This window comes from Fusarium pseudograminearum, chromosome 3 (assembly GCF_000303195.2).
Source record: "Fusarium pseudograminearum CS3096 chromosome 3, whole genome shotgun sequence".
NCBI classification, from domain to species: domain Eukaryota; kingdom Fungi; phylum Ascomycota; class Sordariomycetes; order Hypocreales; family Nectriaceae; genus Fusarium; species Fusarium pseudograminearum.
Window position 1 is genome coordinate 3531124 of NC_031953.1, and position 20460 is coordinate 3551583.

Consider the following 20460-nt stretch of genomic DNA (forward strand, 5'->3'; position numbering starts at 1 on the left):
TTTTTAAGATTTTTAAGTTTAATTACTATTTTAATATTATTTAATAAAGTATTTATATAAATAGTATTAAAGGCTATTATATAAGATATTATTTAATATAAATATAATATAATTTAAATAAAAGCTATTAATATATAATAGTTAGATTTTTAAATAAGTAAATTAATTTATATTAATTTATATTTATAGATTTATAAAATATATAATTTAAATAATAATAAAATATTATATTTTTTAATAGTAAATAAAATAAATAAAATATATTTAAATAAAGATATCTTATTAATAGCTAATAAGTTAAATATATTAATTAATATTAAATAAATATATATATATTTAAGGGATTTTTAAGGGATTATTTAATCTTAAGATTATAATAATTTAAGATTATAGTTATTCCTAAAGTATAATAATTTAATATAAGTATAATTTATATATAATTAGGTAAACTTAATAAGCAAGTTTATATATTAAGTAGGTCAATTTATATGCATTCTAGTGAGTTTTTTATAGGGTATATATGATATAACCGCTAGGATTGTAACAAGTCTACTTGCTTAAAGGACCCTTCCCACATGTCTCTTTCAGCAACCACTCCTTCCATCCCTCATCCTCGAGAATATATCTAACCCTCGCCTCTAACCACTCCGTATTTCCCCAGAATCCCCAAGATGCCTGGAATCTACACCAATCCACAAGCGCACACTCCCAGTGCCTCACAAACGTATCCCATTCATAATCAAACGTCTTCTTATCAGCAGGTCGGCGAGAAAGCAATGTCTCCTGATACAAGTACAACAAGGTCTCTTCGCCACGGTCCATGGCCATCTCGTGTGGAATCGAGGGTTTGTCGGTCAGCATGTCCAGCGGGACAGAACATGTGAATAGCTTGGCTAGATCACAAACACCAAGACCTAAACCGACATACTGAAAATCGAAGAAGCAGACATCTTCACCAGACTCGGTGGTGAAGAGGTTTTCGGACTTGACGTCGCCGTGGATCAACGTCTCAAAGGGCCGACCGGTAGGAATCAAGAACTCGGCTACTAGTTCGGCGACTGACCTGTCTGATCCTTGAAAGGGCGTGCAAAAGGCCTCGGACCATTCAGAGTATGTATCGACAGCAAGTGAATTGTACTCGCTGCGTCGAGTGGCGAGATAAGTATAGCCACCATTGAGCCACAACTTAGTCCCTCCGGTTTGAGTCTCTCGTCTCTTGAACTCGTCCACTGGTGGGAGGAGGTACTCATCGAGATTCGGGGGCAGTGACTTCCATGAGCTACTGTGGAACCTGGCCAACCACTCCAGTGCAGACTGCACCTGTCTCGGTCCAAGAACGGATCTCTTACCACCTTCGACTGGAAAGTGGACTCTCAAATCTGTAAGAATCGTAGCGGTAAGATCCTTCAGCTCGCCGCCCTCATGTTTCGTTTTCCAGCTCGACGTCAAGCAGTGCGCCACGGCTGTGTCCTCTTCCAGGTGCGGAGCAACATGTTCGTAGAAATACTGCTCCACATCGTAACTCAGGATCTTTCTCAGATGTCCTTCATCAGTTGGACCTGGAGGGGGAGAAATGAGTTTGAGGATGAGAAAGAAAGTGTTGTTTGATCCTTTTGCGTGGGTCAGATGACGGGCTGCGGCTGCGGCTTTAGAATCGGCTGGTCTTGCGGTGATGGCACAGATGTGGCCGTATCCAGCCCACAGTGTTTGTAGTTCTTTGATGGACGTGATTTCGAGTCCGAGAGGCTCAAGGAGCACCTCGGCTACTCGTTTGAAACTGGCCATTTTTGGGTTATGTGGGTGAGGTGATGATAATCAGAGAGTGTCATGAAGATGTTGTGCTACGTCATTGAGGAATTAAACGGGCCGGAATATCATTTCGGATGTGTAGGAGCGGGTCTACCCGTCAGTCCTATAATTGAATTATCTCTCAAGTACAGAGTACCTATAGACAACTATCATGAGAAAGGATCAAACATTGGAGTGTCGGCAACCTCAATCTGGAATTCGCCGACTTTGACCAAACTATTTTCATACAAACAATGCCTCAATTGTCTCCTTGTGGGTCATTTCCGAGCAAAATGTAACAGGAACTACCTACATATTAGCGAGATTGCTACGTAGGGCTGAATAGCTCCATCCTGTTAAACTCGGCGGTGAATATGTCACTTATGCTTAAATCATGAAATTCCAAGACAGTGCACTCTACCTATGACGGGTCTTTGCATATGTTTGACGTCTCTTTCGCATGCCAAGACGGGTTGCCTCTTATCAGAAGATCAATCCCCCTACGAGGGACATTCCGAAAAGTCAGCCATGTGCAAGGATGCGGCGTAGCTTAAGCATAATCGTCCCAAAAGGGGTCTAACGAAGCGCTGCAATTCCGCTGAAAAAACATGCCCAAGGATTGCGATTCGCTGGGTGAGACGAATGTCAGTCACTAAGAGCAAGGCTGAATTTGCCAAGCAGGGGTATCGCAGTGGCGTCGCAGGGAACATGGCATTGTGTTATTGGCCAAGAATGTGTTAAAGGATCTGACGGATGAGAACACAAAACAACCCTGATTTCCTAGTTTTCTGTCTGCCGTTGTTTATATAGCTAGCCTCTTTTCTTCTTCAGGCTAAGTCTTCAAACCGCAACTCAACCTCATCCACCGTCCTCATACTTGATCAACTCTGCTCAACAAACACACAAACACCATGAAGTCATCAATCCCTCTCACTCTTCTCAGCTTAGCTCCATACATGGCTGAAGCCCAAAAGAGTACCACCAAATACAGCAGTACAACCGTCTTTATCCCCCCTGTAAAGACTGGTTCTGCGACAAACATCTACGCCTCCATCATCACATCAGACGACAGCAGCACAGAATACCTTCTCGGCTGCCAGACAGCGCTTCGTGCGTCAACATACTCCTGCGACAATGACTTTTCAGGCATTACTTACACCCGCTACAAGTCCAGCATGGACGTCAAATTCGGTGTGACGTCGTTTGGGTGCGAAACAGGCAATGACCAAGCTATCTGCGCTACCAAGACTGCCACGGGGGATGCAGAGACGAGAACTCTTTCATCATCTGAGAGCTCGCTTTGGATGACGGCCATCACTTTTGTAGATGTCAAGAAGAGAAAGACAACTTCTACCCACGCAAAAGAGACTGGTTCATCAAGCCCTAAGCTGTGTAAGCGAAAGGTTCGCGATCATGCCAATAGCGGAAGCAGTGGTGGAAGTGACAGTGGAAGCGACAGTGGAAGTGGTAGCGGTAGTGGCACTGGTAGTGGCACTGGTAGTGGCAGCACCAGTAGTGGCAGCACCAGTAGTGGCGATACTGATGCTGACGCTGATGGAGATTCTGGATCAACTACCAAGAAGCCTCACAACAACAACAATAACGACGACGACAAAGACTGCTCAGCTGCTTCAGTCGCATCGTTGAGTTGGGCTGCATTGGCCATGGGTCTTGGAGGTTACCTTGGGTTGAATCTGGCATAGATGTGTCTATTGGTGTGGATATTTAATTTGCTTAACTTGAGCCGCGAACTCTCCGTTTCCTGGATTCACATATCAAGTTGGTTCGGGCGAGTTACAGATTGCGATTAGCGTATAACATTTCATAATCATACTTTTGTTCTTATTCTCATATGATCCTGTATGCCAACGTTACTTTTATACCTTGACGGTGCATGCAGCTTTGGTCAATGATCCAGCAAACTAGATTTGGGGATCATTCCGGTTTCATATGATGACGAGTACTCCTAGGGTAACCTTGCATATTGTACATAGTTATAGTTTACCATAATCGTGAGAATAACCCAGCTAACTGATACTAAACTGAACACTCAGTGAAGTAATAATCAGCTATTGGGTATACACGCCATGGATTCCTCACAAATACAAACGAGGCTCATCCTCTGCTTCATTTCACATTTTGTCTTAAGTTTTTCAGTCTTGTTCTCACTCACTCCATGCAAACCCCCACAAGCACCTTCGACCTGACTTGCATCAGACTTGGATTCCTTGATTGTTCTGTATATCCCAGTCTCATACTCTTCAAATCGAGCTTGTGCTTGGTAGATATCAGGGAAGATAAATCCCACAATTCGTCTCCACAAGCTCTGTTTCGATTCTTTATCTTTATCAATGTCATGCGATGACTGTATCCAACATGTCTTCTTCTCACAACATACTGGCTCTTCAGCTCCATCTTTTTGTACAACATTCGTTTCTTGGTTGGAGCCTTTGATGGAGGTATGAATGCTTATCGTCGTGGCTGTCGTAGGGGATATAGCTGTGGCAGCCACAGTTGGTAGTACGGACAAGGCCAGTGCATAGAAACAAACTCTCGGATACATGAATCGTACTAGCCGCAGCTTTGGCTTGATACGACTAGTCAGTATCATGAGACATTACATAAACTCACCTTGGTTGAACTTGTTTATGTATTGCCATTGTAGTATTACTCAGAAATAGACACGAGAATCCGTACTTTAAACTACCTTAGTAACTCACACTCTCTGGAGGATTCAGGTATTCTCACGCTAGGAATAGTCACAAGACACAATATCTGAACCTTTTGCAACTTTGGTCCCGACTGCCCGATGATGTTGCTGTCTGGCTACTCCTCGACGATACTCTGAAGAACTGCCACCACTTGGCTCTGTGGGCGTCATTGTATGTCTACGGTGATGTCGACCAACTTTACTTCGACGCAACTACAACTTATGTTTAGAATTTAAACGGAGCTTATCTCATAAAGTCGCCCGATACAATAGAATACAACACTTATAAATTCTACTATATTGTGGCAAATTTCACTTACACCAAAACGCCAAGTCTACGATCATCGATCCGGACCCGTCTTCCCCAGAAAACCCTTTGATGATCGCTTGGCATTCATCTCTACCAGGGGTTTGAAGCGATCTACATACATATGCATGTCCCACATGTATCGATCTACGACGATTCTTGAGATTTGATAAATAACATGGACGTCTATTGGCTTGACTGGTTTATCCATGTGTTATTTGAGACGTTGTGTCAGGGCGATTATAGTGACCCAGCTGTTAGTCACTCATCCTCTGTCCAACAGAATGACCTGCTATAATCCAAACTTCTACCCGTTAAGTGTGTTGCAGATTGTTACCGAGTCTAGTCATTGGCTGGGTGAATGTGGTCAGTATAGCCCGATTCACACCCACGTCAATTCGAACAGAGTAAAAGGAAGCACCAGGATGCGGTTCATAGTAAGCTAACACTACAGTTCAATCAACTATTGACGACAGGAACTATCATGAGAAACCAAGTTATATGTGACTGAGTTATAGAAGACAGAATAGGCGGTGCTAAGGAGCTATTGGGCAAGGTTACGGAGGTATAAATCAGCCTTCCCTTATCAAACTTGCAGGTGACACTCTTATATGCGCTCATAACGATGTGACGTCCAGAGTCCTCAGTAGAGGACGGCCAAAGAAATGAACCTTTTACACTATGCAATATAAGCAATTGATGGCCGTTCACCTTTGAAGACTGGCCTCGTGCAAAACTGAAGCGAAATGATTACATGTCGTCAAAATACCTCGGTCGTTGGTTTAAACCTCCGACTATCTTAGTCAAAGTAAGCTTATCTCAACCCACGACAGCATCACCCCATTTCCCCAACTTCATGTTTGTCACTGCATATCCCCACGGGGCATACTCAAGAAAAACAACACGTCAGGCGGGTTAAGATGACATGACTCTCATCTCACCCACAAACGAAATCCCCAGATGGACAATTAATCGCAATCTACTCGAGATACGCGTCCAATGCACATCATCACCGGCTTTCCAAAAGCGGACATCCGCAGATACTCAGTCCCAACCAACAGACCTTTCAAACCAGCCACTAGCAAAAGAGCGGTAGAGACAAAAAAATGCCACCTTGTGTGTCACTGCAAAGCGCGCACCATGACTAAGTAAACAATTCCTCCAAGGGGGGGCCTGGAAATGTGGATCTTCGGGGTAATGGCAGCGGACCCGATTAAAAGCGGGATGTTGGATCTCCAGTTTAAATTTATACTGTTGCCTGTCACGACTGCAAAACAACAGGGGAAACAAGGAAGGGATCAACAGTATGTCTTGTAGAGTCTCCACAGGGTTTTATGCAGTTGAGACTTTCAGGGTTCTTTGAACCTGATATGAGAAGCAGGTCGGAGAAGATCGGATTGAGGATTAAAGGATTGGAGGACTTTCGTAAATTATACAGACATCCTCAGCGGGTGTAGTTAGGTGTCTTATATGAACAATCACGGCCAATAACAAGAAATGTATGCAGAACTTCTATTGAGTCTATCCCAACTCTATAATGCTCAAAACATCTATACTATATATCTAATCTCCTTCTAAGAGAAAGACATCTAAACAAGGGTATCTTAATAAAAAATGCCGTTTCCTTACAGAAACCCCAGCCATATAACAAACAACTCAAGTCATTCAAGACTTCTCAGAGTTGAACCCAGACTCGTCGCGGACAGTGCCACTCTCCTCGCCTGGCTTCTCCATCATACCGCCACGACCAGCCTCGTCGACAAGTCCAAGACGGATAGCTTCGCGCTCGACCTCCTCTTGAGTAAGGAAGGGGAGCTCCTTGGCAGCCTTGACGTACGAGATCTGCTCGACGAAACCCTTGGCGAAGATGATGTCGATCTCCTCGAGAGAACGGTTGGCAGTCTGCAATTTATTAGTGTCTGTTCGTTCAGATTGTATTGAGTATAGTGACATACCTCGGGGTAGAACCAGTACAGAATAGGGAAAAAGGTGGCGTTGGCACAACCGAAGAAAAGGTAGGTTCCCCAGTGGATGTTGGAGATCATGATGGGAACAATCATGACAATGACAAAGTTAAACAGCCAGTTGGTGCAAGTAGACGTAGCGTTGGCCTTGCCACGGGTCTTGAGGGGGTTGATCTCAGCGGGATACAACCAGGGAAGAGGCAACCAGGTGGCACCGAACGAAGCAATGTATGTAAACAAACCAGCGATGGCACCCTTGGAGATTTGAGGTGCGTTGTTACCAGGGTCGCTACCACCGGGAATCAAGAATCCCATGGTCAAGAACATGGAAAGCATCTGTCCAGCGGTACCAATAAGCAGCAACTTGCGACGACCAACACGCTCAATGAGGAACCAAGAAGATGTCGCAAAGATGGAGTAGACAATCATGTTGACGCCACCGAGCAGAAGGGCAAAGTTCTTATCGCCAAAGATGTCGGTGCACAGAATAGGGAAGTAGTAGATAACAGCGTTGCAGCCACCGACCTGCTGCATGAATTGCGAGCCAGCGCCGAGAAGCATACGACGGAAGTGCTGAGTCTTTCCACCGGTGAACAGAGCCTTGACGGGGGTGCTCTTCTGAGCAGCGAAACCAGAAGCACGGATGGAGTCGACAACTCTGTCGCGCTCGGCACGGGTCTCGTCGCTGTCAATCTCGAAGCCTCGGATGGCGGCGATGACCTTTTCGGCTTCTTCGTGGCGGTCGTGAGTGAGCAACCAGCGGGGTGACTCGGGGAGCCAGACCATGCCGAGGCAGACGACAAGACCGAAAACGACCTGGAAGGCAATGGGGAAACGCCAAGTGAGGTCCTGGGGACCGTAGGAGCAGCCGTAGTCGATCCAGTAGGCGATAAGGGTACCAAAGGCAATGATACCACCTTCGATACAGATGAGAAGACCTCTGTTGGAGGTGGTGGAACACTCAGCCTGGTAGGTAGGGATAGTAGAAGTGTTGATACCGTTACCCACACCGGTGATTGTTCTACCAACGATGAGTTGAGCAAGAGCAGAGTGGCCCTTCATGGCGGTGATTTGGATGATGACGCCGAGAATCATGATCCAACCACCCAAGATCATAGCCCTTCTACGACCGAGCAGATCACCGATCCAGAGAATAAACATGGCACCGAGCAGACATCCAATCTCGTAGATGGCAGTGACAAAGCCCTGCATGGTGCTGTTCTTTGTCTCGGGGAAGTAGTCATGGAAAGGGTCAGCGTCAATGATTCCAGACATGACACCTTGATCGTAACCGAAGAGGAGGAAACCAGTTGTTGCGACTGTAGAGATGGCCAGGGACAGTTTCTTGCCCGTCAGGCCTGCAAAGGTGGGAGGCATTTTGGGTGGTTGTGGTTGTTGCAAGACCAGCTATGCTTGGAACTAGACGCAATGCTAACAAAATGCGAAATAAAAAAGCAGCTCTCCCAGGAGCTGTAGTCTATGCACGAAGCGTGTTGGCGAGCAGACTGGAGAAGAGGAGGAGACGGGCCTTTATATAGGGCAGAGGTCAAGAGAAGGATCAAGGTCAGTGTCCGTACTCGCCCGGGCATCTCCACATGTTAAAGTGACGATCATCCTGGAACAAAGTTAACAAAGTTGGCCGTTGGTAAGAGAAACGACTCCATAGCTAAGAGTCCCTGCACATGTCTCTCGTCTTGTCCTGTCTTGGGTTGCACGACTCCATCGCCATGTGCAAGCAAGCGGAGCCTAGTGAACCCACTGAGTCAAGTCGTGCTGTCCAGGCTATTAGCGTCGATAGCACTGTAGAGCCAGCGGCCTCGTAGGGCATTATGGCATCCTTCACTGCGTCATTCCGTTTCCGTGCCGGTACCCGACTTGTCTTTGTCTTGTCTTGCCTGCGTTTGTATCACCCCGGGATCTGCCAAGACCGGTAAGAGATCCACGAGCGGAGGACCTCTTTATTCAGTAACACCGAGGGAGTGTGACGTCAAGTAATTTTCGGCAGAAGCGCTTGGAGAATAGTTTTTCGGGAAAGGTTAAAGGGATTTTGGAGAAGAAGCCAGGTACAGTTAGTACCTAGATTACAGTGGTGGCGATCTGGTGCGGCAGACATGTCATTGGCTGACTAGAATTCGGCATGTGCGATGCAAGATATCAACTTGTTCAACCTCGGTTTCCATCACCATCTGTCTGTCTTTTTTTTACTGACGATCTCTCCATGGACAATCTCGCATATGCTCCCCAGAAACGTTTTCTCCAGTTCATACACTTTACTGCTGCTGCTTTAAAAAAAAATGGCGAAAAAAAACAGGACCGCGGGGTTCGCTAACCAACACCCTCCAAAAATCTGGGCCTCAAATCTTGAAGGAACCACTTATTAGTGACGATCCTCTCCTCACAAGGTAAATGGAGCGGACAAGCAGGGTTCAGCAGTTCCACAGCTTGGAGGATGGTAAGGAACTATTGTCTTGCGGTGGCCCACGGGGGAAAAAAAGGGAAGGGGGAGAAAACAGGTATTTTTGACAAATTCTAAGGTTAATTTGTTTGGCGTGGGGGAAAGGAATTAAAGAGTTTTCTTACATGTCGGGCAACGTCCTTGGCAGGGGTTTACTTGACTACAAGGGATATCGCAGTAAGTTTGGAGAAGTGTCATTGGCGGCGCAACGTTGCCTCTGTTCTGGATGGTATTGTATCACTGACCTTGGTCTTGGGTTGGGGTTGGGGTATTGGGGGGAAGAATGTCGTGATAGACTCTGCGTCTGTTGGCAAGTTGAGTGATCAATATCGTGTTCTTGATGGCTGGTTGTCAATTGATCTCTAGTATGATAGTAAGCTGACATGAATGCCCAGAAATACAAGTCGTTATTTTGCAGTCTTGGCCAGCGGGAGATCTTCAGCCACAGGGACCTAGCTATTGACTTGGCGATCTAAAACATTGGCATTCACCGTCTACAGAGTATCGCTGTTCTGTACAATTATTTTTAAAACTTTCTTCAACATTATTACAGCGATAAAACAGTTCTTGTCACTTGAATCATTCCTTACTCAACCCGTCAGGCTGCACACAAATCTCCCTCCAGCGTCAGCTTCCCGCCGATCATTCGTAATTAAACTCCCGATTTTACGGAATCCTTCCCTCTTGTTCTCGGATTACTTGAATAGGTCTTGCGGTCGCTTACTCTAGCCACCATCTCGCATCTCCCTTTGAGCCGCACCGCCAACTGACCTCTTGTCTGGTAGTACAGAACCCAATCCTTAATCTGTAACGCATCAACACTTGACTAAATATCTGGACCCTTTTCTTGGCTCTCCACTTGTCTTGAAGCATCAATTACAATCCTACGGATAACTTTGCCGCCTGGTCTCTTGGCGAACCGCGTCTAGGCGGGCATAGTGAGGGTTTACCATGCGCCAATTTGTTTCTCTGTGGATATTCGCCAAGAGAACGAGTTGACGAACAATAACAATGTCCTCAACTCATACGATACTATCCATAAAGCCAAGAAATTAATACATCTTCATTGTTACATCCATTACTCGAGGCTCCTCATTGTCGTTGAATGTAACATGCGACCCAGTATTCTCCATCTCGCGGGGTCTCCAGTGCGGGATACGTTTGACCGAGCGTTTGACCGAGAAAAAAAGAGGTCCCTTACCTCTCCTTCTCCAGATTCTCGTTAAAATATTTTGACGAGAGTTTTTTGGGTCTGGGGGATTGACGTGAGAAGCTGGGGAAATTTGCCACCAAAGATGCGAGAATTAAAATTAATCTACAATACTTTGGACATATAATTGTGAGAACGATCATTAGACAGAAGACTATTGATTAAGATTAATTCATCTGAAAAGAAAATAATTGAGGGAATAGTGGTAACAAACTACATTAATTGCGACCGTGGATACTGTGGACAATCACCTCGCAAACTGAGCAGATTTGTCTAAATAATTGACAAAGCCAAGGCAAACAGAAGATGCCGATTTCAGGCAGAATGTATGTGAATTAAATAATTTGATGCATATAGAGGAAGACAATTCTCTCTCTAGGGCCTGATTTTCTTTTCTTGCATATATTTTAATGTCAGCTTTTGCATTGTTTTTGTTATAGTAGGTACTATCACCAGTATTGTTCTTGATGTGGATGTCTAAATGACGATACATTGACAATTGATCAACCACCATTCAGCACTACAATAGACGTCAACCTCATTGATTCAGCACCGCTGGCTGCCATGACCTACAATATATTTTGACAAGAAAGATATATACAAATAACAACACCTATTCAATCCAGCAGACCTCAAGGGTTGCTGAATGCGCGACAATGGTACAATGAAGAGCCCAAGATGCTCGCTTCCTCGGTATATATATATATATGTCTGTCTATTGCAAGAGGCACATGAAGATTTTATCTTACTCTTCATCAAATCTCCTCTTAGTGAGTTGCAGATCAACATCCTCATCCTCATCCTCAACGCCAAAACCACAAACATCTACATCAACATCAACACCATCATGTCTCCCTTAGTCCTTCCTGAATCGGGCGACTTCCCTCTCCCTCCTCGTTCCCCTCCCATTCCTCCCGAATTTGACAGCTTTCCTCTCCCCCTTTCCTCTCCTGCTCTTCCTCCTGCTGCTCTGCCCAACCAGGCCAGCCCTCAACTCAACATTCTCACCATCGTTGACCACGCCGTCGTGATCCACTCTGGAGGAAAGTGGAAGGTTGCCAATATGGACCCCCAGGGGCCCCAGGAAAACATCGCCTGGCAGATCCCTCACAGCAACCACTGGCTTGCCAGAATCAATAGCCAACAGGCCAACGCCGAGCTTCTCAGCATGGTCCGCCCCGCTGAAGGAAACAACATCAAGCGAGGCTATCTGAGCCATGATGAAGGCGATGGCAACGTGTCCGTCATTATCTGCAAGATCCGTATCACTGAGCAGGGGCGGGTTCAGTATCTTCCTGGAGGTGTTCGGCCTGAGAGGGTAGAACGATTCATTCCCTGGTTGGCGATGCTCATGGGCTTTGACTCGCTTCACGTGCCGTGTGGACGCTGCGGTTGCCCCTTGGCATGAATTGGGATCTTGAGAGTGGAATTTCCACGACATCTGCAGCGATTTCTGCTTCCTATTAGTGCCTACCTAGTTTAGGAAATCGAAATGCTTTTTTTTATGGAAGGAATCATGGGTGCCTACCTTACTAATTAGTTGTCCAAGCTGCCCGGCGACTGGATGGCAGTGCAGCTGGCCATCGCTCCTTCCTCATTAATGCAAACAACCACCACAAGCAAAAGACAAATAATTTGTTGCCCGCTTCCTTTTTCAATCTGTCTGTTAGTTAATGCTTCGTCTCCTTCGAAGTGCCTTGTCTCTTTCAATTCTGCATTCCCATCTCTATATCTTCACTCGCGCAATACTCGCCTGCAATCACGTCCAGCTCTAATCTCACGACATCATCATCGCCATCGCCAACATGTCGGAGCCAACTTCCGATGATAATTCCACTACCAACCATGAGAATACTCCTGCCTCCGGCAGTGCCTCCTCTGCCTCTAGCCACTCGGACTGTAGGTCCTCCACCTCCAGCGGCTCCGGCGAGCTTCCGTCCGACCCAGACGAATGTCGTCACCTTGGCCATATCGAAGCTATTCCCTTCGGTCACAACTGCAATGTTCGAATCATCCGCCGCGCCCGCGTAGCCTATGACGAAGATAACTGGTTCGTTATGAACTGGAACTTTTACGGCCCCAAAGTCGACATTTGCTACAGAATCCCAGGTCCCAAGAACACATGGATCGCCAGGATCAGCAGCCGCGCAAACGAGGAAGAGCTCCTACGCATTGTCGGGCATCACTCTTCCCAAGAGCAGAAGAGATGGGATCGAGTTCACTACATCACATCTGAGAGTCACATGGGAGAAGACGCCGTGTCGTTCATCATCGAGTGTGTCAAGAGGACGGCTACAGGACGGCTCTTTCATAAAGCTACCGGGCCCGAGAAGATCCCTGCGCTTCAACAAAGGATGGGATTTCAAGTTATCGAGGTTTAAGGAAGGATGTGCCTGTGGTTTGCTGAAGCAAGGATGGGCTGGGGTTTGAGAATCGCTTGATCTTAAATTATGTTTGACTTCGATATTCCGCTCTCATATACGGTGGAGCATCAAGGGAATTGAGATTGAACCTCGTACTGTTACGACACATGGCTGGTTAAGAATAGGGACTTAGAGCAGTACAGACGAAATCATTAGTCCATTCTTAGGCCATATATACACTAAGAGTGATCTAATATTTATATCAACCACTAAATCAGTACCGGTTTTTATGCAACCCACCTGCCTAGGTAGGTACTACCTACCCAAGTAAAAACTCTCCTGGCGCTACATATCATCACTTGCCTCATCCCAGTATTACCTACCTAGGTTGTGAGTGCCCTTTATGTATCAAATCTTAAGACCACCTTAACGAGGTAAAGCAACTCCATCAAAGGCAGCTGTGCTTCCAGGGAAGTCACAGACGACATTGATCAAGGCACGAATCTTAGTCCAAGCTTCGCCGTTCAATTCACTAACATTAACAACAACACCATCATCATCACGCCCGTTATCTTCAACATATCCGCTAGAGAATATATCTACGACATGCAAAATGTCCTCTTCAATCCTGCCACCCGCGTGGTACGGGCTTGCTATGTCATACAAATCCGAAGGATACCTGATCATATACATTACACCGTACAAGAGGCTACCTGGTCCAAATTGGCGCAGTCTTCCAGTTGACACGTTCAAGAGAGGCGTCGGGGCCGTTTCCTACGTTATGCGTGATAGTATACAGAAAGAGATTTACGACCTGGAAGTATACTTGTTCGGTAACAAAGCAGAGGTCGAAGGGCGGTGGCGTGAGATTAAGAGTGCACAGAGGCAATGGTTATACGTCATGTATCCCGTGGGGTATGCTTTTTAATGAACCTCTGGCTTGGGACCTTTACTGACGATGATAGATTCGACACCAGCAAGATTGACCCTAAGTACTGGGGCTCACCTGATGATCCCAACATGACCGGTTCGCAGATGAGACTATTGGAAATCCAGAGAAACTTGTTCAAGTTGATCTTCAAGGCCAATACACAGGACAACGCACTACAAGCCAAGGTGTTCATGGCAGTACAAAAGGCAGTGCAAGAAATCGAGGAATTCGAGGCGGGAGCTGCAGATAGCGATAACCAAGCAGATGACAGTCAAGAAAGCGAGGTCTAGATATTGCAGGCCAATACATAGTGTTTTTGCATCGTGATGCACTTCTCTTATACATGATTGATGTAGATTCGTTTGTCTTTTGTGATGTTGATGATGCAGATGATGAGCATGTGGAAGCTGTATATCTGTTGTGTACCAGAAGCTTAATGGGGATGTGTCTCGATAGGAGGCCAATGGTAACCTTGCAGAATCGAAACCATGCAAGAAGACTAGAATAGCAATAAATCTGACTACATGGATTTCTGTACCATTTCATCGGGTCAGTCCCTAAACATAGTAACACTTGGCACCTCTTTGTTATGCCAAAAGCGCATGGTGCACTAAGCTTTATTTCTACCGCCTGCGGGATAAAGAACAAAGAAAGAGCACATATTCCCAAAAGGTGAGTGGGAAATACATGAGAGTATGGAAGTTCTAAGCGCAGTGAGAAACGACGAGGAAGATAAGGCAGAGTGTCGGTTAAGAGGTAAAGTGGTGGTGGTGGGATTGAGACACGAGCGAGTGATGGTGTACCAAGTCAGATAACTGGACAGACTCGAACAATACATCCTGCCTCGCTTCTTTAATTAACTTAGTCTCACTCTTTTATGTTCTTAGAGTAGTCCTTATGTTGTGGCCTTTTACGTGTCTGTCTTCTAGCTCCTCAAGTCAATCCTACCCTCCAGTACCAGTCCAAATTCTTCCATTACTCGCAACATACACCGTTTTATCGTCGCTTATACCGGGTTAGTGTACAAAGAACTTCAATTCCCATACTTAGATCTTGTACTCATCACCATACACCTCATCAAAGAACCTCCTAACCGTGCACAAGCTCTGACGTCTGTTGCCTGAAATAACAACAACCTCCAAGATCTCACATACCGTAAGGCTATCAAGATAAGTATATGAATCCACTACTCGACTCGACCAGCTCGCTTGGCTCGACTCGCTCGACTCAACTTAATTAACAAGTCAATCATCATGAAGTTCATATTTGTATCCCTCTTCTCCCTTGGTCTCGCCGTTGCGACGCCTCCGGAACCTGTCATTCTCAAACCGCTTCCCGACAAGGCCAATTCAGGGTGCTACCACTAGTTCGTCCTTCATATCCTGTCACCACTTGTCCTAGGACATCTACTGACATTCTCCAGCACAATCTCAAAGAAAGATCGCTGCTGCCTTCCTTACATCTGCGCCTGCAAAGATGGTAAGTCACATACAATCCCCTGTGTTATGATCATGTCACTGACCGACTCCAAGGTAACTTCTATCTCTTCAACGACGAAGCATGGGTAAAGACCTCCAACGGATGCAATCCTCCTTGGGGAATTCTTGGAAAGTCACTGGAGGATATCCCAGGATATTGCTGCAAGGGGTGGAAAGCACCCAAACCCAAGCTTGACTGGTAGACCTTTGCTGGTTATTCGCTGTGAATCATCTTGCTGTTGTGGTGTTTTCTCTTTCTTTACTCTTTACTTGGTCGAGTTCTATGCTTGATACGATCTCATCTTTTCTGTCTTTTCTTCTCTCTGATACCTCAAATCATGTTTGATCTATAGATCATTCACTTCTTCTCCCTTGGTAGCTTTACAACTCTCTATACCAACAGCAATACTCTCCATCTCAATCCCACTCCCAATGAACGGCCCAACAGTATGATTCAAGCCCACGGGTCCATACGCAAACCATCCACTAACAGGCTGCGCCGTGACTTTGCCTTCATCTTCAATCCTCTCCACTCCAACGTTTCCAGCGAGTATATATACTTCCGTATCAACTCCAGGATGAGGATAATCCTTCATCTTGACGGGCGTCTTTGCGTAGCCTGTGGAAATATCCGATAAAGATAGGGAAATGTACTTTTGTCCATCCATGACGATACTCCAGTCGGTAGCAAATATACCCATCTGAGGTTCTTCCTTGACAGTCTCTTTCTCTTCGCCGTCTTCCTCCTCCTCGTCTTCATCATAAGCCTGCCATGCATCATATCCTCTTCTCCGTCCATTCCTATCAAAAAAGTCGAACCCAGTTATCCAACCGCTGACATCCCATTCGCTTGCTCCCTCGCCGCAAGACCACTGCTTCTTGACTCTCACAATCTGCTCCCAGAACAGTTTTGTGTCTTCTGCATGTGCATCATCCCACGAATTGACAAATCTCTTCATGATCGGCTTCAGCATCTCTGCAAACAGTTCAGGATCAGGGCCGAATTCTTTGAGGTAGTCTAGCTTGGCTTCAAGCTTGACCCAGTCTTCTCTCGTGCCTAGTAGCGTGACACTGGGTATACCGCAGACCACCCATCCCTCAAAGTCAAAGAACTGCTTCATGAGACCCATCATGAGTACCGCGGCAGTTACATCGTCTTTAGGGGTAGACGTGCTGAAGCCGGGCATGATCCAGTCCTTCAACCACGTCGTCTTGACACGCTTGTCAATCTCGTCTCCAAACCCAGCAACCATATCATCCCACGTATTTCCCTCGACGACAATCTTTTCTTTTCCGCCGTCATGATCAACGAATAAACCCCTGACCTTTTCGGAATGGAAGCTCATGTAGAGATTCATCTGCACAAGTACCTCAAACCAAACTTCTTCAGGCCTCAACACGAGATGCTGATGCTGCGCCCAAGCTTCAACAGCGCCTCGTATAAACCCGCCCGAAGAGGGAAATACACGCCCTGTGGAGAAGACATCATTGGAGAACGAGGATGCGAGAAGAGAGGCGGTATACGGGTTTGAGGAGGCGACTTCTTCAGGACAACTTTTTCTGAACAAATCGTCGGCCGAAGTCGCAGCGCCTTGATAAGACAGCGGCAGTGGCGCGACGGGTGAGAGCGGAATGGTGATTGAGGCGGTGACCAAGGCTAGACCTGCCAGCCACAGAAGCATCGTGGAATGATGTCGGAAGGATGTTCGGCCAGGGTACATCTCAAATCAGGCCATATGATGTTATAAGAGGTCAAGGATGGTTGAGATTACGAGCCTACCGATCGGACGGTTTGACAATCCCTGCTTTAGCGGCTCCGTTATGCTGGTGGAGTTGGGCTAGGTCGAAACTGGGCCGAATAATGAGGCTCAAGTCTCGTGTTGCATCTGAGTTTATCTCATGATTGTATCTAAGATCATGATATGCATCTGGTTGCAATTAAACTATATGTTGCATTTGCAGTTGTCATGATCGGGCCATTAGTCTCGATAGGATTGGATCTCCGTATGTGTCTTATCAAGATAACGGATCTTACCATAGGGTGTCAGGGTGTGCAACGGGATTATGTCTCGATCACTTCATCTTATGATAGTAACATGTAATAATTACGATATTCACAGTATCTTAGATTATCATTTTTCTCAATTCATGTCATAGAACTAGCCGAGTAAATGCCTCATCTTGCCACTCGCTCATCCAGTCATCAAATTAGCAATACTTACCTAGCAGACAAGGTGTCGCTTTGCAAGGTACAAGGGTTCACACTCATCAATAATCATCACACAATTCAAGTAAGTTGAGAAACCGATGTATTCATCGCTATATCAATCTATAAACCAAAGGACTTATGCATATCGAGTCCTAATATCCAATCCTGCGCCATGCTGACAAATGTTGTATCGTAACCTCATAAAACGCCATGCCTCGTAAGAAACCAATCTAGCAAATGAACCGAGATAAAATCATCCAGCTTAGTCCTCAGCACTGTCGGCCTGGACACGCTGCACAACGTTGACGAGCTCGGGGAAGATCTTCTCGTTGTCCTGAATGCCGCAAATTTGCTTGACAACATCCTCGGGTCCATTCTCTGACATGATCTTGGCAAGCTCCTTGGACTCCTCGTCGTCGGTAACTTCCTGGAAGCGGAAAGCCATCTCGATGGCGTCGAGGAGGTACTTGATGCTCTGTCCGTTCTCAGCGAGCTCGGCAGCGGGGCCGACGAATCGCTCCTTGCGAGAGAGCTTGCGCAGGGGAGCACGGCCGACTCGCTCAACGGCATCTTCCAAGTGGGGGTTGCCGATTCGCTTGATGATCTTCTCGACATAAGCGGCCTGGGCCTCCTCGTCGATCTCGTGCTTGGCGACGATTAGGTTCTTGGTCTCCATGAGAGCACCGCGAACCTCGGCCATGATCTCCTTGTCCTGGAGAGCATCGTAGACAGTACGCTTTCTTCGGTTGTAGCCGTGGTAGGCGGCTGTGGCGTGGCCAGTGTTGACGGTGAAGAGCTTGCGCTCGATGAAGGGAGCAAGGTTGTCGACCCAGTTGATGCCCTGGATGTCGGGAATGCCAACGTCCTTGAAGGGTGTGCGGTCAACAACCCACTCAAAGAACTTCTCCAGTGTCACGTCGAGTCCAGCGTTGGGGTCCTGGGCGGGGACGATTCTGTCGATGGCAGAGTTGGCGTAGCGAGCTCTCAAGTGGTGGTCCTCAAGACGAGAGGGCTCAGTGTTGCGAGGGTCCTTGATGTGCTCAGCAAGAGTGTCTGTAGCGCCGATGGCGTTCTCGCAGGCGATGACATGTAGGGGAGCGCTGTCTGTGGAGCGGGCGTCGATACCCTTGGCGATAACGGGAGCGATGAACTTGAGAATATTGGGGCCGACGGAGCAAGTGACAATGTCAGCTGTGCGGATGGCCTCGATGAGGTCCTGCTCGTGTGTTCGGGAGTTGATGGCCTTGTAGTTTGTGATTGTGTTCTCGGTGGTTCCTTCAGATCCGACCTCGATGACCTTGTATGAGGGGGTTTCGTTGATGAGATTGACGATGGTGTCGTTGACATCGGCGAAGATGACGTCGTAGCCAGAGTTGTGGAGGAAGCAAGCGACAAAGCCACGGCCTGTAGATGTTAGCAGGATACTGAGAGGCATGTTGAGGGAAGAACATACCGATATTGCCGGCGCCAAAGTGAACAGCTGTCTTGGCCATGATGAATGTGTAAGATGTGTGTGTAAGTAGAAGAGGGTGGTATAAGTGTGGTGTAAGTGTATGTAATGGAAGTCTTTGTATAAGACTATGAGATATTGTATTGTATGAGAGAGTAGATGGAATGAGATGAGAGATAAAAACGGTGACCGTAACGAGGGAAAAGACGAGTTTATATGTCAGTCTAGTTGTCGTCCAAAGTGGTGGGTAGATGAGACTCTTCGTCCGTGACGATGACGGGTCAAGGGGACGGGATCCATAGATGATGGCATCTCATGGTTAGAGGGGGGGGGCCACTGCACCTAAGGCTCTAAGCACCTACAAGGCAAGTGGGTACCCTACTGACACAGCGGACAAGTACTGCATGTACCTTCTGTACCATGCCATCATCTGCTGCAACAAGTACAGTCTTGGCATTTTGGTACATCTGCCCGTGGCTACTTCAGGTCTTATCCATTGGTTACGGTCGCTAGCCCAAACCGTAACACACAAGCAAGGATCAAATCAATGATGACAACGAGCAGGTTGACAGGCCTCCTAGCAGATGATTGGTGGTCGAGGACGCTACCGTTTAACGGACGGTACCTTGCGAAATGAATGCAGTGCCTCATGCATCGAGCCAGGATGGAGGCGGGTGTTTGCTTGACGGAGGTTATCCGGCACTACAAGGAGTTTCCCAGGATTTACAGGGGTCAAAACAGCCCAGCCCAGCCCAGCCTGTCTCCACTGTAGCACAGTCACCTCACTGAACAGACGGGAGTCAGACTCTGAGGGCCGCCTTGCCTGAAGCGAACCATGGAACATCTAGACAAAGACATGAAAGACCCTATCTCACGCCACATTGTACTGTGCCAATAGATTTTGAGAGATTTGTTTTGAGCCTCTGCAAATATCCGAAACAATTAACCATTTTCACTGTAATTTATCGTAGATATCAAGACCAAAATCTTCTCCACTGACAGCAATTAAAGAATCATCCAGATACTCCCAGGTACCTCTGCCGGGTGGATAAAGGAACACATTCCCCTCTCTCTGACGTCGGCTTCCTCCATCGTGGGTCTTGAAAAGCGCAGTGGAACACAACTTGGACTGGTTGGAATTAAACAAATGGAACCAGATTTGGAGCCCCAGACAAACAGGAACACTAAGAAAAAAAACCTGGGGCAGTTGACATCACTCGTTCAACTGTGTTAGTCAACCTCCTTGTTTCTCATCTCACGATGTTTCTCGATTCACTGACCCAACTTGCAGTATCTCGATTGACATGATTTCATAACCCATATTTAATTCATCAATCTCCTTTTTTATTGTCCATAATTATGACTTGCTCTATACGTCAATAAATCAATCATGTGTTTTTTTAATTCTTCGATCGTGATGAACGACACGTAAACATGGCCACCTGTCGTCGGCATCTCGGCCATTCCTCTCCGCCATTTCAACGTCAACTCTTGATGCCCTTGTTGTCGACGATAATCAAAAAGGCGGCTTGCGATCTCTGCATGTGCAACCTTACCTGCAGGGCCCTGCCCATTCCACCAATTATATCGACAGA

At 46.5% G+C, this 20460-nt stretch overlaps 9 protein-coding genes across 9 annotated transcripts, besides 7 other annotated features; 5 read left to right on the forward strand and 4 right to left on the reverse strand.

Annotated features, from left to right (window-relative positions):
• Positions 1-31: 31 nt before the first annotated feature.
• Positions 32-140: a microsatellite.
• A 10-nt stretch (positions 141-150) lies between these two features.
• Positions 151-335: a repeat region.
• Positions 336-354: 19 nt separating this feature from the next.
• Positions 355-443: a repeat region.
• A 106-nt stretch (positions 444-549) lies between these two features.
• FPSE_05823 (uncharacterized protein) lies at positions 550-1785 on the reverse strand (the record flags this gene model as incomplete). Its single annotated transcript, XM_009258941.1, has 1 exon — positions 550-1785. One exon carries the CDS (start codon positions 1783-1785, stop codon positions 550-552), a length of 1236 nt encoding a protein of 411 aa, XP_009257216.1.
• A 914-nt stretch (positions 1786-2699) lies between these two features.
• FPSE_05822 (uncharacterized protein) lies at positions 2700-3491 on the forward strand (the record flags this gene model as incomplete). The annotated part of the gene is made up of 1 exon (XM_009258940.1): positions 2700-3491. One exon carries the CDS (start codon positions 2700-2702, stop codon positions 3489-3491), a length of 792 nt encoding a protein of 263 aa, XP_009257215.1.
• Positions 3207-3322: a microsatellite.
• A 2979-nt stretch (positions 3492-6470) lies between the features above and the next one.
• Positions 6471-8146, reverse strand: FPSE_05821 (uncharacterized protein; the record flags this gene model as incomplete). Its single annotated transcript, XM_009258939.1, has 2 exons — positions 6471-6707; positions 6761-8146. 2 exons carry the CDS (start codon positions 8144-8146, stop codon positions 6471-6473), a joined length of 1623 nt encoding a protein of 540 aa, XP_009257214.1.
• A 3069-nt stretch (positions 8147-11215) lies between these two features.
• Positions 11216-11283: a microsatellite.
• Positions 11282-11842, forward strand: FPSE_05820 (uncharacterized protein; the record flags this gene model as incomplete). The annotated part of the gene is made up of 1 exon (XM_009258938.1): positions 11282-11842. One exon carries the CDS (start codon positions 11282-11284, stop codon positions 11840-11842), a length of 561 nt encoding a protein of 186 aa, XP_009257213.1.
• A 397-nt stretch (positions 11843-12239) lies between these two features.
• Positions 12240-12815, forward strand: FPSE_05819 (uncharacterized protein; the record flags this gene model as incomplete). The annotated part of the gene is made up of 1 exon (XM_009258937.1): positions 12240-12815. The coding sequence occupies one exon, from the start codon at positions 12240-12242 to the stop codon at positions 12813-12815; it is 576 nt and encodes a 191-aa protein (XP_009257212.1).
• A 595-nt stretch (positions 12816-13410) lies between these two features.
• FPSE_05818 (uncharacterized protein) lies at positions 13411-14018 on the forward strand (the record flags this gene model as incomplete). Its single annotated transcript, XM_009258936.1, has 2 exons — positions 13411-13712; positions 13763-14018. The coding sequence occupies 2 exons, from the start codon at positions 13411-13413 to the stop codon at positions 14016-14018; spliced, it is 558 nt and encodes a 185-aa protein (XP_009257211.1).
• An 898-nt stretch (positions 14019-14916) lies between these two features.
• Positions 14917-14961: a microsatellite.
• Positions 14962-14981: 20 nt separating this feature from the next.
• On the forward strand, positions 14982-15409 carry FPSE_05817 (uncharacterized protein; the record flags this gene model as incomplete). Its single annotated transcript, XM_009258935.1, has 3 exons — positions 14982-15094; positions 15152-15207; positions 15261-15409. The coding sequence occupies 3 exons, from the start codon at positions 14982-14984 to the stop codon at positions 15407-15409; spliced, it is 318 nt and encodes a 105-aa protein (XP_009257210.1).
• A 144-nt stretch (positions 15410-15553) lies between these two features.
• On the reverse strand, positions 15554-16888 carry FPSE_05816 (uncharacterized protein; the record flags this gene model as incomplete). Its single annotated transcript, XM_009258934.1, has 1 exon — positions 15554-16888. The coding sequence occupies one exon, from the start codon at positions 16886-16888 to the stop codon at positions 15554-15556; it is 1335 nt and encodes a 444-aa protein (XP_009257209.1).
• A 789-nt stretch (positions 16889-17677) lies between these two features.
• Positions 17678-18908, reverse strand: M1PD (the record flags this gene model as incomplete). Its single annotated transcript, XM_009258933.1, has 2 exons — positions 17678-18819; positions 18869-18908. The coding sequence occupies 2 exons, from the start codon at positions 18906-18908 to the stop codon at positions 17678-17680; spliced, it is 1182 nt and encodes a 393-aa protein (XP_009257208.1).
• Positions 18909-19603: 695 nt separating this feature from the next.
• Positions 19604-19623: a microsatellite.
• Between the last annotated feature and the right edge of the window lie 837 nt (positions 19624-20460).